The 12,754-nt window shown below is 60.2% G+C and overlaps 1 protein-coding gene across 1 annotated transcript in view; it reads left to right on the top strand.

The window, feature by feature from the left end:
* Positions 1 to 9,493: 9,493 nt before the first annotated feature.
* ODAD3 (outer dynein arm docking complex subunit 3) overlaps positions 9,494 to 12,754 on the top strand; it is a 6,185-nt gene continuing 2,924 nt past the window's right edge. The window contains exons 1-6 of the mRNA XM_075061206.1: positions 9,494 to 9,661; positions 10,237 to 10,398; positions 11,244 to 11,404; positions 11,857 to 12,013; positions 12,312 to 12,467; positions 12,598 to 12,692. Coding sequence (XP_074917307.1) covers positions 9,584 to 9,661; positions 10,237 to 10,398; positions 11,244 to 11,404; positions 11,857 to 12,013; positions 12,312 to 12,467; positions 12,598 to 12,692 — 809 coding nt within the window. The 5' untranslated portion in view covers positions 9,494 to 9,583. The remainder of the gene's footprint in view (positions 9,662 to 10,236; positions 10,399 to 11,243; positions 11,405 to 11,856; positions 12,014 to 12,311; positions 12,468 to 12,597; positions 12,693 to 12,754) is intronic.

Here is a 12,754-nt window from a genome sequence, read left to right as displayed (position 1 = left end):
AATGGAACTCACCCCCCGCCAGGGCCCCTATAGACCCAGGCTCGCCCCTCCCCCCAGTGAGGCCCCTAGGGCCCCCAGCACCCGCCCCCACGGGCCAGCTCCCCCGGTTACCGCGAGGAAGGGGCGGAATCCGGTGAGAAGGGGTCCAGGTCCCCCACGCCAGAGAAACCGGGAAGTCAGCGGCGGCTCACATCCGCTTGGGCGCCCCGCAGAAGGATGGAGGCGGAGTAGACCAACAGGAAACGGCGCGTTCGGACGTCCATGTTGAGAGTGGCAGTGCTCGCCTCCGGCCCACTGGCGGGCGCTCCAATCTTGGATTGTGGCGGAAGGTATCCCTGCCCCTTCCCCTCTTCTACCATGACTGGTTAAATTGGAAGGAGCCGCGGTTTTGGCGGCCACCTTGAAATGTGGCCGGAAGTTGATCCAGCCAATAAAGCAAGGGACGGGGGCGCGGGGGAAAGAAGATACTCCCAGTCTGCCCCCCTCCCACGAATGGAAGGCGGCGAAATGGGGCAGCCCCGCTTACCGAGCACAGGCCAAACAGAGGCCGGGTCAGGAGCCTGTGACCTTTCTTCCCGTCCAAAGCCGGACCGACCCGCGACGTGCGGCCCAATGGGAGGCTTTGTATCAGAAGGCTGGTTGCCACATATAAGGCGAGCCTGGGGCGGAGGATGTTGGATGGGGAAGACAGGGCCTGGCCCGGGCACAAGAGGGCGGCCTGCGGGGGAGTCAAAGGACAGGGCCCGGCGGGCTTGGGGCGGGGGAAGCCTCGGGCACTGAGGGGGTGGGCGTCCCCGCGGCGTTACCCCCTCTGCCCGGTGTCCCCGCACCTGCCCTGGGGGACCCCGACGCGCCACCCTGTCCCTGGGGTAGCCCAATCTTCCCCCTGGTGTCCCATCTCCACTGGTTGCCCCCCACACTCGTCCCTGTGTCCCGCTACCTGCCCTGGGGTGACCCGCCCTCCCGCGGTCCCCCCCAGCCTGCCCTGGGTGTCCCCCACCTGCCTCTGGGGTGGAACCCCCCTCCCGGTGTCCACCCCCACCGCCCTTGGGATGTGACCCCACCTGCCCTGGGGTGCCTGCCCATCTGCTCAGTGTGCCTGCTGTCTTACCCTGGGGTGCAACCCATCTGTAGCCGGGGTGTACCCCCATCCTGCCCCTAGGGTGCCTGTCCTCCCTGCCTTACTGTGGCCTGCATCTTCTCTAGGGTGTCCCATCTGCCCTAGGGATGCTCCTCTGCAACTCCATGCCGAGGGAGCTCCTCTGACCGCCTATGCGGCCCTCTGTGGCTTGCCACCCTGCCCTCTCCCATGCACCTCCCTAGTGCCAGGGCGGGCTGCCCATCACCCATGGCCTCAACGCTGGGCCCCTGCCGGCCGTGAAGGCCCCAGTCCACGAGCAAGATCTCAGAGCTGCAGAATAAGATACAGCCTTCCTAGGTACGTAGACTGTCCGGCAGCAGCTTTGCAGCGCCACTGGAGGGTGAGGTTGGGGGTGTCTGCCTCCCTGGGGTGGAGAGGGCCGCAGGGGAGCAGGTGTGGGTGTCAGCAGTCAGGAAGGGGGAGAGGTTTCCATGTGTGACTCTCCATCTGCAAGATCAGGTGGCCCGTCCTTTCTCAACCAGAGGGTGAAACCAGCACTGAATTTTATAAGGAGCGACAGCCAGATTTTGGGGTCTTCCTCTTAAGTAGGCTCCTATTACCCCAAATCCCTGTCCCGATTGTTGTCACAACCCTGCCTGGTCTGGTCACCTGCCGGCATGCAGCTTGGGAGAGCCGCGGGTGCCTGCCGCCGTTGGCCCCGGCTGCTTGGACTTGTTGGTAACTCCAAAGTTTGGGGTTGTTTTTGCAACCCCTCGTGAGGCGGACCGGAAAGCTTTCTAGAGCAGCCCCAGTGGGACCATCAATAAAGAACAGGGATCCAATCCCCCCAGTGGCTGCGGCAGGAGAACAAAAAGCTACCACAAAAGCTGGCGGCCCATCCTGGCGGTGAGGGCGGCCCCCGGGTGGCAGGGCGCTCAGAAGCCGTTGGCACGATGGCTTTCCCTTCAGGGGTGCTCAGTTTGCCCAGGAGCGGAAGAGCAGCAGCCCCCACTTCGAGGCCTTTTCTTTTGTCAGATCCTGAGTGGTCCAGTGTTGAAAGGGATGTTGCATGGGGTGGGTGGTGGGAGGTTAAGGAGGGTGTGTGGTGCGGAAAACTGGGGTCCGTGCGGGGTGAGTGTGCGTGTGCAGGTGGGGGTATAGAGGTTAGGGGTGTGGGGGGTATAAGTTGGGGGTTGAGTCTTGATGGGGGTGAAAGTGCGGGGGTGAGTTATTGGGGAGTGGGGGTGATGAGCATGATGGTCCTTGGGGGTGGGTTGGGGTTATTTTGAGGGTGTGGGGGATGTGAGGGTTTCTATGGGGTTGGGGGTGTAGAGGGTGCAGGGAGTGCCAGATGGGTTGAATCTGGAAATAGTGTGAAGGTGGAGGTGGTCAGGTACTGTACGGATTAGGTGTATTGCAGCTGTTCCAGGGGCCGCAAGCCCGTGCCCAGGAGCCCTGCCCTGTGCCAGGTGCTGTCATTAATTTATTAAGGTTGTATCTACGGTAGCGCCCGAGGGCGCCCAAGCCATGGACCCTAGGACCCCCAAGTTGCCAGGCGTGTACTTATTTACTTAGGTAGTTAACGGTAGCACCGAGGCGCCCTTTAAGCCATGACCCAGGACCCAGTGGTGCCAGGCGCTGCTAACGGTTATTTACTAGGTGTACTTACCAGGTTAGCACCGAGGGCGGGCCCCAGGCCAGGCCAGGACCCCATGGTGGCCAGGGCGCTGTACGGTTTAATTTTAGGTTGTATTTACTGGTAGCGCCCCGGGGCCGCCCCAGGCCCATGCCCCCAGGACCCTGTTGTTGGTCGAGCGAGGCCCATCAAACAAACAAGAACAACAGAGAACCAAGGCCCATGCCCAAGAGACTTCACAATTTCTAACTATAGAGACTCAGGAGAACGACAGGGTGACAGGCTGGCAGGTGGGAGTGTTGGTACTCAAAGTGCTATACGGGTCTTTTCAGGGATTTACAGCAAAATGCCACATTGATTAGTAATCAGCGTATAATTCACATACTCTATGATATCACGTGAATATATTACAGTCCATGATTCACACACCACCACACAACAGAGCCACACACAACACTCAGTCTCTGCTGGTTACCAACTAGGTTGTTCCCCTTAACTGCCACTGGCCAGGTGAGTTAGATGGGGAGGGTGGGAAGCCGGGGCTTTGCTGATCCCGGGATACGAGTGCTCCGATGGTGACAAGACGAGACCCGGGGTCCTTCTGCAAGACACACTTCGTATTTTATAGCCAAGCTCCCTCTATGCAAATCCAGACCCAGATTTCAAAATCTGGGTCTGTGTCCGTGGTCTGTGGTCGTCGTGTCTTGTGCTGCTTTTCCTTGAGGTGTTGTCCCAAATGCTGCTGCAAAGAGGCGTTTTCTAAAGAAGGAAGCTTGCTTTCTAATCCCAGTTGTACTGACCATCGGGGAGCTCAATATGTCTGCTCTTCCTTTATTGGGCCCACCTTGACAAGTTTGTATTGTTTTTTCTCTGGCCTCCCATTCCCTATTAATGTTGTCAACTATTCTGGAGGTGGGGTGTCTTCCAAGCCTCACTCATTTCACACCTCATTCAGTCAATGTGGCAAATTGATTCAGGAGTGGGGGGAGGGGAGATCTTATTCTAACTTCTGGCAAAAAGCGCACAATGTTCTTTCACTTTAGACTATACTACCTTAGGGGCTATAACATTTGATATAAAGTTTTCTACCAATTTTCTAATACAAAGTTGTATGACAGAGGCACAATGCCAAGTCATATGAAATACAAAATAACATCATGCAAGATGCAATGTCATAAAGATACTTAATATAGAAAGATACTTAATACAAAATAACTCAGTGCAATGTTATAAAGATTTATAGAGATAGTTAATACAGAGATTTCTCTACAGAGGCGGAAGCAAACCGACAGCTTGGGTCAGCACGATGGGCCATGGCCTCAGCTCACCCGCCACCTACCTGTTGTCAAGGATTTTCCAGAGCAGCGTTGGTGGCGCCCCCCGCCCTCCCTACCAGGCTGTGGGTGAGCAAAGGAGAAACCAAATATCCGCTTCAGCAGGATATGCCTGAGATCTGCCTCCTGTCCCACTCGCGAGCTAGCAGGGTTGTAGAGATGAAACTACACAGGATCGTTTTAGGGGTCAAAGCAAAGATGCCACATTTATTATAATCTATAACTACTAGCAAATACCTTAATACTTACACACACACACACGCACACCCCAAATGTTCTGCAGCTGCTGGATAGTTACTAGTCCCGATTGTAGCTTGAGTTCGCAGCTGGGGATCATAGCTTGTGGCAGCTAACTGGCCAGGAAAGCTGGGCACGAGGAGGACCCGGGTCTCTGTTGAGCGCACACTGATGCCCCTCGATGCTGATAGCACAACGTTACCCAAAGTCTCTCATCTCACCTTTCTTTTTTATAGGCTTTTAGTTTGGATTCAAAGCCTATAGGTTTTGCTGTGTCACGCTGCCTCCGGGTTTGGATTGATCACCCGCCAATTGCAGGCCTTGAACCGGGCTTTGATCTTCCTTCTGTTGTTTCTTTTGTCCTTTTGGGGTGGATGCTTCTTACCTTGTTTAGGGCTGTTGTCTGCCTCTTCAGTATTTGAATTTTATCTCATCGGGACAGGCTGGCGCTGGAGGTGCGTACCTCAGTCACACACCTAAACTAAACTAATAAATTTACAGCGTGGCTTGCAAAAATGAAGGCTGCAGCACAAGCCTTCCACAAAATGGACTAAGCATTTTAAAATGGGTTTTGAATTACAATAGGGCACAGGAGTTACAATGTAGGCAAAATGATGAACAGAAGTTACATTGTAAGTAAAATGGCAAGTGTAATGAAATAGTGAGCAGAAGTTACAATGATACAGTGAATAACTAAAAACAATTTCATTCACATCAGTTCTACAGCAGCCGGTGAGTTGAGCCCGCTGCCGGCACCGTCTCGCTGCCTGGCTCTCTGAGCAGCCGTCTCCTGGCGTACCTCAGAGCCCTCGTGCCAGGGCCAGGAGGGACGATGGCGATTGTCTAGGCAGAGCTCTGGAGAACGCCGGCCGCAGAACGGCCCTGAATTAACTCCGGGTAGAGCTCTTCTCTGAGCTCTCCCCTAGTGACCTAGATTAAACCCTCAGGGGCTGGGATTGGCTTTGTGTTCTGTGCCTGTACAGCACCTGGCACAACGGGCTCCTGAATGCTACCGTAATACGCCTAATAAATAACATACAGCGCCTGGCACTACGGGCCCCTAAACGCTACCACCATACACCTAATAAATAACATATAGCGCCTGGCACTACGGGCCCCTAAACGCTACCGTAATACGCCTAATAAATAACATACAGCGCCTGGCACTACGAGCTCCTAAACACTACCGTAATACACCTAATAAATAACATACAGCGCCTGGCACTGCGGGCTCCTAAACACTACCGTAATACACCTAATAAATAACATACAGTGCCTGGCACTGCGGGCTCCTTGTCCATGCCTTGGGTGCCTAGGTGCTACCGTGATACATGTAATATGAAGTCCAGTGCTCAGCACAATGGGGCCCTGGCCCATGGCTGCGTTGCCAGGCTGCTACTACATTGCCACCCACCTTGTCTGCTTGTCACCCAACTGAGGGACAGTGGGGGCAGGCGTGTCCAGGGACTGGAAGTGTCACCTGGGAGGGTTGACGTTGCCCAAGGAGCTCTGAGGATGATGGCCGCTGTCTCTTTTGTCTGCAGGGAGATGCACAAATCATCAAAGAGGTGTTCCGGGACCGGGCTGCTGAAAAGGGCTCGCTGAAAAATAAAAGTGGAGAGGTATGTGTGTGCTTTATGCCGTCCTTCATGCCAGGCTACTAGCCCAGCTGGTCAAGGCTATGGATGAGCAATCACCCGGCCCACATTTCTAGGAGGGAAAAAGAGAGAAATTGGGCATTAGCTGAGGTGTGGGGAGCGCAGGGCTGGGATAGCAGGGAGCTGTGGGTCGGGAGTGAGAGGGGCTGGCAGAGCTGGGGGGGCAGGGCTGGGCTAGCAGAGGGCTGTGAGTGGGATTGAGGGGCACTAGAAGATCTGGGGAGATGGGGCTGGGATAGCAGGGGGCTGCGGGTTGGGATTGAGGGGCACTGGCAGAGCTAGGGGGCAGGTCTGGAATAGCAGGGGGCTGTGGGTGGGATTGAGGGGCAGTAGAAGATCTGGAGAGATGGGGCTGGGATAGCAGGGGGCTGCGGGTCGGGATTGAGGGGCACTGGCAGAGCTGGGGGGGCGGGGCTGGGATAGCAGGGGGCTGCGGGTCGGGATTGAGGGGCACTGGCAGCACTGGCGCAGAGCTGGGGGCAGGTCTGGGATAGCAGGGGTCTGTACGGTGGGAGCCTCTGAGCCCAGTTGAGGGGACGGATTGGTATGGTGAATTCACGCGGGAGCTGAGATGCTGCCGCGGAAAACACCCCACCCATACGATTTGCCCCTTTCCCTCCTCCGAGGCGCCATCGATCATCAACCCACCGGCTCTGCGATGAAATCAACCGGGCTCAACCACCTGAAGCACCAGGTGGAAGGTGAGGAAGCGGCGCTGGAGGAGCTGCAGCTGCAGTACGACTCAAGGTGCAGGAGCCTGGGCTCCAGGACGGTGGGAGGAAGGGGATTGCGAGGCAGGCCAAGGTGAAAGAGGGGGTTTCGGGTGGGCTCACAATTGGACCCCAGCACGGCACGCAACCCTCTTCAGCGCCCAGTCTTTAGCTGGAGGGGAGGTTGTTTCTGGGCTGAATGTGATAGTGGCCAGGACCCATTGTGCCAGGCGCCTGTATTACGGATCTCTGGCCTGGGCTAATGCTCAGTAGTGTGGGGCAAGTGAGGGCGGGGAGCCTGGAACCAGCTGCTGGCCTTCATTGGGGTGGAAAGGTGGATCAGCCTGGGGAAAGTTCGGCAAACCATTGGCGCACTTGGTGTGGCTAGGCAACCACCCATCCTGCTGGCTGCTAACTCTCGCTTGTGTCCTTGGGCTCCCCGATGTCTCCCCCCCAACCGCCGCCCCATGTCTCTTATAGATGTGATACGGGGGGCAGCATGGCCTAGTGATAGGCAGCTCTCCTGTCTGAGCCTGGCGCGCTGCAACAAACTCCTAAACCTGTGACACAGGACCAGCCACTAGGAGGAGAATAGATGACTCCACTGATCTCATTTAGTGGCTCGCTCCAGTTCTCAGGGTCAGAATCTCTGGCCTGTTTCACGGGATGGGGAATGACTGAGGAGAATGGAAGCGGGGCGCTGGCTGAAGACTCGGAGACTAGAACACCTGGTCTTCAGGAAATTACCTGTGACCCAGAGCTCTCTTCCCATGAGCCTCTGGAGGGTCAGGTGAACAGCTCTTCCCTGCCCCACATGCAAGCACCGAGTCATTTGCTGCTCCAAGGGAGTCGGCTGGGGCAGGGCAGGGGGGGCATATACTGCCTCACCTGCAAAGTTGCTGAGAGCTGCTCCCTGCACGGCCACGAGGTCTGATTGGGTGTCTGGCGAAGATCACAGCTTTCTACTGTTTGCTAACTAAAACGGCAGATGCGGCTGTTTTAAACATGGGGAGTGTTGGCGGTATTTTGGGGGATCAAGACCTGTGTGCCATTCTGGGAGCGCGCACGGGTAAGAGATTGCAGACTGTCAGCAGGCCCAGAGGGGCTGAACAGGAGGGTGGCCTGGGTTCCAGGAGATGGCTACCGGCTCCTCCCAGCTGGCTGAATTCTCTGGCTGCCCTGCGGGGACCAGGTAAGAGCCCAGTCGTCAGTTTGCTGTACCACCGCTACGCATGGTCTGACCCGCAGTCCGAGGGTTCGGATTAGTCTCTGCATCTGGGGCATGGGGTTCATAATGCTGCCGAGGAGCTAAGGGGGGGGCTCACCACATGCCTGATCCACAGCCGGGGGTCGCCTCGGCCTGGTTCCCGTGGGGATCAGTGCCTGCTGTGTGGGGGGGCCTCATTCAGTGCCGTTCGTGCTCCCCGCCAGACCCTGCGTCCGGAATGGGGAGATCTCAGCTGTGGAGAAGAGCCCGAGGACTGAAAGGTGTGAAGGAGGCAGAGCATGTCATCAACCAGTAGGCCTGTACCGCAGACTAAAAAGCTCACACATGCCGTGGGGGCGCCGGCCGTGGGAGTGGTCAGAGAAATCCTACCCCTATCCTTGGAGCTTCTGGGGTCAGGGGTTCTCCCCCCGCACACCTCAGCTTGTGGATTCAGAGCGTGGGCTCTGGCTGCAGGCCCCTCCTGGGACTAGCGTGAGTGCGTGGGGTCTCCAGTTGCCCTTGGGGTTGGGACTTCCAATCCAAGCATGTTCCTGCTCTCGGGAGCACATGGGGGGGGCGGCAGGGGGAACTGACACTGTCTTCCCTCGCAACCAGGAGGAGAGCTTGAAGGCCATGACGCAGCTGGACGCGCTGGTAGAGACTGAGATTCGCTGGCAGACCTGCACCAATGAGCTACATAGGCTGAAGCCGATGAACACAGAGGCACAAGCCAGGAGCGGGATAGAGCTCTGCCTGAGTGGTATTGGGCAGGGGATGGGGGGCACCAGGGTGTTGCGCGGGGAGTTGCTAGGAGATGTGACACATTATGGGAGGACTTGTCACCGGGGTACTTTGGGGGAAGGCAGAGGATAGGGGGCTACCAGGGCCAGAATGAGACCCCTGGGGCGTTGAGGTGGGGATTTCCATCCTGCAGCTAGGTCAGTCAGTGGTATTTCTAGCCCAGTACCCAGTCAACCCAGCCTATCGCAGCTGTACCCACCCACCGCCCATCCCAGCTCAGACCCGGGCCCATCCCGCCCAGCACCCACACGCTCCGTCCCCACTCAACCCACACCCGTCACTGGCCAGCACCCACCCCTCTGTCCAGCTCAACTCCGGGGCCCACTCCCACCCAGCACCCACCCCTCCATCCCAGCTCCAACCTGCGCCCATCCCACCCAGCACCACCCACCCGCTCCTCCCAGCTCAGACCCGGGGCCGGCTGCCGCGACCACCTGCTCCGTTACCCAGCTCAGACCCGGGCCGTGCGACCGTACCCCACCTGCTCCGTCCCAGCTCAGACCCGGGGGCCGGTGCTGACCGGTACCCACCTGCTCCGTCCCAGCTCAGACCCGGGGGCCGGTGCTGGCCGGTACCCACCTGCTCCGTCCCAGCTCAGACCCGGGGGCTGGTGCTGGCCGGTACCCACACGCTCCATCCCAGCTCAGACCCTGGGGCCCATCCCACCCAGCACCCACACGCTCCATCCCAGCTCAGACCCGGGGGCCGGTGCTGGCCGGTACCCACCCGCTCTGTCCCAGCTCAGACCCAGGGGCCCGTCCCGGCCAGTACCCACCTGGGGCCTTGTGAGCAGCAGCGTGTGCTGGACTGATCTTTGCCCTGCACCCCGGCTTTTCTCTGGGGGCTGACCCAGCGTTAACTGCCCCCTATCCAGGAGCAGCTCCAGCTCCAAGAAGACAGCATCTACCGGGACAGGCAGATGCGGGAGCTGAAGCTGACGGAGCTGAAGAAGCAGGCAGAAGAGAGGAGGGCACAGAATGAGCGGGCGGAGAGACGGGTAAGGCCGGGAGGGTACATGGCACCCACCCTGGACAGCAGTAGCTCTCCAGCAGAGCAACCCCAGCTCATAACTGTTAGCCCCACTCGCTTCCCAGAGCTGGGAGAGAACCTAGGAGTCCTGACTCCCAGCCCCCTGCTCTGGCCACTAGCCCCCACTCCGCTCCCACCATAGCGGTGCCTCATGCCAGCCCCCCCTCCCCGTGTGTCTGCTCAGCTGCAGGTAGTGGGGGATGGGGGGAGACACCTTCTGCCTTGGACTCAGGGCCACCCATAGGGGTTCAGGCCTGTCCCACGAATGGCACCGCGGGCAGCAATCCGGGCTTCCACTCACCAGTCAGCCTCCCCCCCGCACGGCCAGCATGCCCCACATGGCCAGTAGGGGGCAGAGGAAGCGCGGTCAGCATCTCCCCCACAAAGCCGGCGGAGGGCAGGGTGGCAGCACCCCGGATTATTTCACGCGGACTGGCCAAGCTGCTGCAGCCCGGGGCGGGATTTGAACCCAGGGCCTGGTGAGGGCAGCAACCTGGCCCAGGCCTGCCTGTGGGGGGCTCTGAGCAACATGTCTGTCCCCAGGCGCTGCGGGAGCGCCTGCCCCTGCAGACGGAGGAACTGCTGAGCGACGCCCAGCGTGGCAAGGGCACCAGCCTCCGCGCCAAGCAGCTGCTGGGTACGGCGGCGGTGGTGGAGGAGACCTTCGAGAAGATCAAAGTAGCCACCGGTGTTACCAAGGCCAGGGTGAGAGGCTGAGGAGGGCTCTGCCCCCGTCAGCACCCAGGTCCCCGGCACTGCCCAGCCGAAACCACCACAGGCTCTAACCAGTAGGACACGCTCCCCTCCCAGAGTCCTGGCTCCCACCCCCTGCTCTAACCATTGGGTGCCACTACCTCCCTGAGCCATGAACAGAACCCAGGAGTCCTGGCTCTAACCCCCCATGGTATAGGCCTTGGTCCCGATCCAGGGGTAGCGAGGGGGGCCCTCTGGCCAGTCCCATTACCTTCTCCAGCCCGTGCCCCCATGAGCCAAACGACCTGCCCGTCATTCGACCTCCACCAGTCATGCACCAGCTCCCACCTGTCTCCGGGGAGGAGGGGCAGTGCCACCTCCCAAGGTCCTTGGGAAGCCGGGCGGTGCCAGCGGGCCGGTCTCCTTCACGCCCGCCCCACGCCGCTCACCCGGAGCCGCTGCCATGGCGACGGCGGGCTGACAGCCAAGCTCTCTTGGGTATCGGCTTCCCCGGCCAGAGCCGGAGCAGGAAGAGCCGCGGGCGCCAGCCCCCTGCCGGGGACAGTGAGCAGTCGGGTGGCCATGGGTGCCAGGCCCCTGGCTGTCCTTGCCAGGTGGGCACCAAAGTGCCCTTGTGTCGCCCCACACACTGATTCTCTTTGGTGGTGGGACAGCACAGCCCCCCCCACTCTCGCTCTAGCCACTAGACCCCACTCCCATCCCAGAGCTGGGGAGAGAACCCAGGAGTCCTGCCTCCCAGGCCCCCTTCCACCCTCTCCAGAGGTGGCTGCGTTTTGGAAGGGGCCTGGCCATGGCCCTGGGGGGCTCTAACACCCCCCCACCCCCCCTCTGGGCAGGATGTGGTGAGACGGTTTCTGGCCCAAGCAGACACTTTCCAGCAGCTGGAGCAGCTGACGAGGCAGAACGAGGAGGCCCTGGTGCGGCTGCGGGAGGAGGAAGAGGCGCTGCAGGCCGAGCTGCAGGGCCTCACCTACTCGGGGGAGGCCCGAGTGATGGGGTGAGCTGCCAACCCGCCCCCTACTGGTGTGTAGAGGCAGGAGCCCCCCCCAGCCCTTCAGTATGTGAGGGTCAGTGGTTAGAGTGGGGGTGGGATGACTGGGTGGCAGGACTCCTGGGTTCTGTCTCCAGCTCTGGGAGGGGAGTGGGGGCCAGTGGTTAGAGTGGGGTTGGGGGGCTGGGTGGCAGGACTCCTGAGTTCTGTCTCCAGCACTGGGAGGGAAGCGGGGGCCAGTGGTTAGAGTGGGGGTGGGGCTCTGGGTGGCAGAACTCCTGGGTTCTGTCTCCTGCACTGGGAGGGAAGCAGGGGCTAGTGGTTAGAGCGGGGGGGGGGGAACTGGGAGCAAGAGCTCCACCTATGTTCGCCGGAGCTAAGGGCAGGAGCTCTCTGTCCCTGCCCTGCACGGGGTAGGCAGTACCCACAGCCCTGATGCCCACCTGCCCCCTGCCCAGGGCCCAGCGCCTGCTGGAGGAGCTGTGGGCTCACCTGCGCCAGGAGGAGATGCAGCGCGACGCGGCCAAGCGGCAGCTGGACAAGGTGACGCGGGTGCTGCTGGTGGCCAAGGCGGGCGTGGAGCACCTAGCCAGCAAAGTGCAGCACATCTGGCTGGTGAGCGAGCAGGGAGGTGGGCCCCTGGCACAGGCTGGGAGAGGAAGGGGCTGGCGGACACAGACCGACCCTGTGCTTCCTGGTATCGCCACTGGGCGCCCCTTTACCACGCCCTGGGTTAAAGACCGGAGGGGGTTATTGAGTCACAGGCCACCATGAGCGCTGCTGGGATTGGGGAGCAGGACTCCTGGGTCCTATCCCCAGCTCTGCCACTGACATAGCCTCTGACCTTGGGCTAGTCCCTGCCCGCACTCGTGCCTCAGTTTCCCCCGTGCGGTGGGCCCTGTTGTCCCCCCAGGAAAGTGGGCGCTTTGCTGGGGCCCCACCGGACAAGGCTGCCGGCGACTACGTGCTGGAGCTGCTGGCGGAGACAGAGGAGAAGCTGCTCCAGGTGCTGGCCGAGCTGAGCGACCACGACCAGAGGGAGCTGCTGCAGAAAATCACCAAGGAGGAGGTGGGCTTGGGACAGGGCTCCCCTCTTTCCCCCCCTCCCCGCCAGCCCCACCACGCTGGAGCTGCCCCCAGGCCCAGCCAGCCTCCCCCCTCCCCCCCGCTGGCCGCACTGATGCTGCCCTCTCCTGCAGTTCCACGCTAACCTGGAGGGGCGTCTGCCCAGCGCCAACGTCCGGGTGAAGCTGCCCGTCGCCCAGAAGCAGGACATGTATTACGGTGAGTGTGGGTGGGGGCAGGTCAGTTCCAGGTTGGAGGAGGAAAAGGTGCGTGTGGGCTGGGGGTGGGGTG

The sequence above is a fragment of the Chelonoidis abingdonii genome, chromosome 26 (assembly GCF_003597395.2).
Source record: "Chelonoidis abingdonii isolate Lonesome George chromosome 26, CheloAbing_2.0, whole genome shotgun sequence".
In the NCBI taxonomy this organism is placed as follows: Eukaryota; Metazoa; Chordata; order Testudines; family Testudinidae; genus Chelonoidis; species Chelonoidis abingdonii.
The sequence above is the reverse complement of the archived record's forward strand: the minus strand, read 5'-3'. Positions and strand labels throughout refer to the sequence as shown.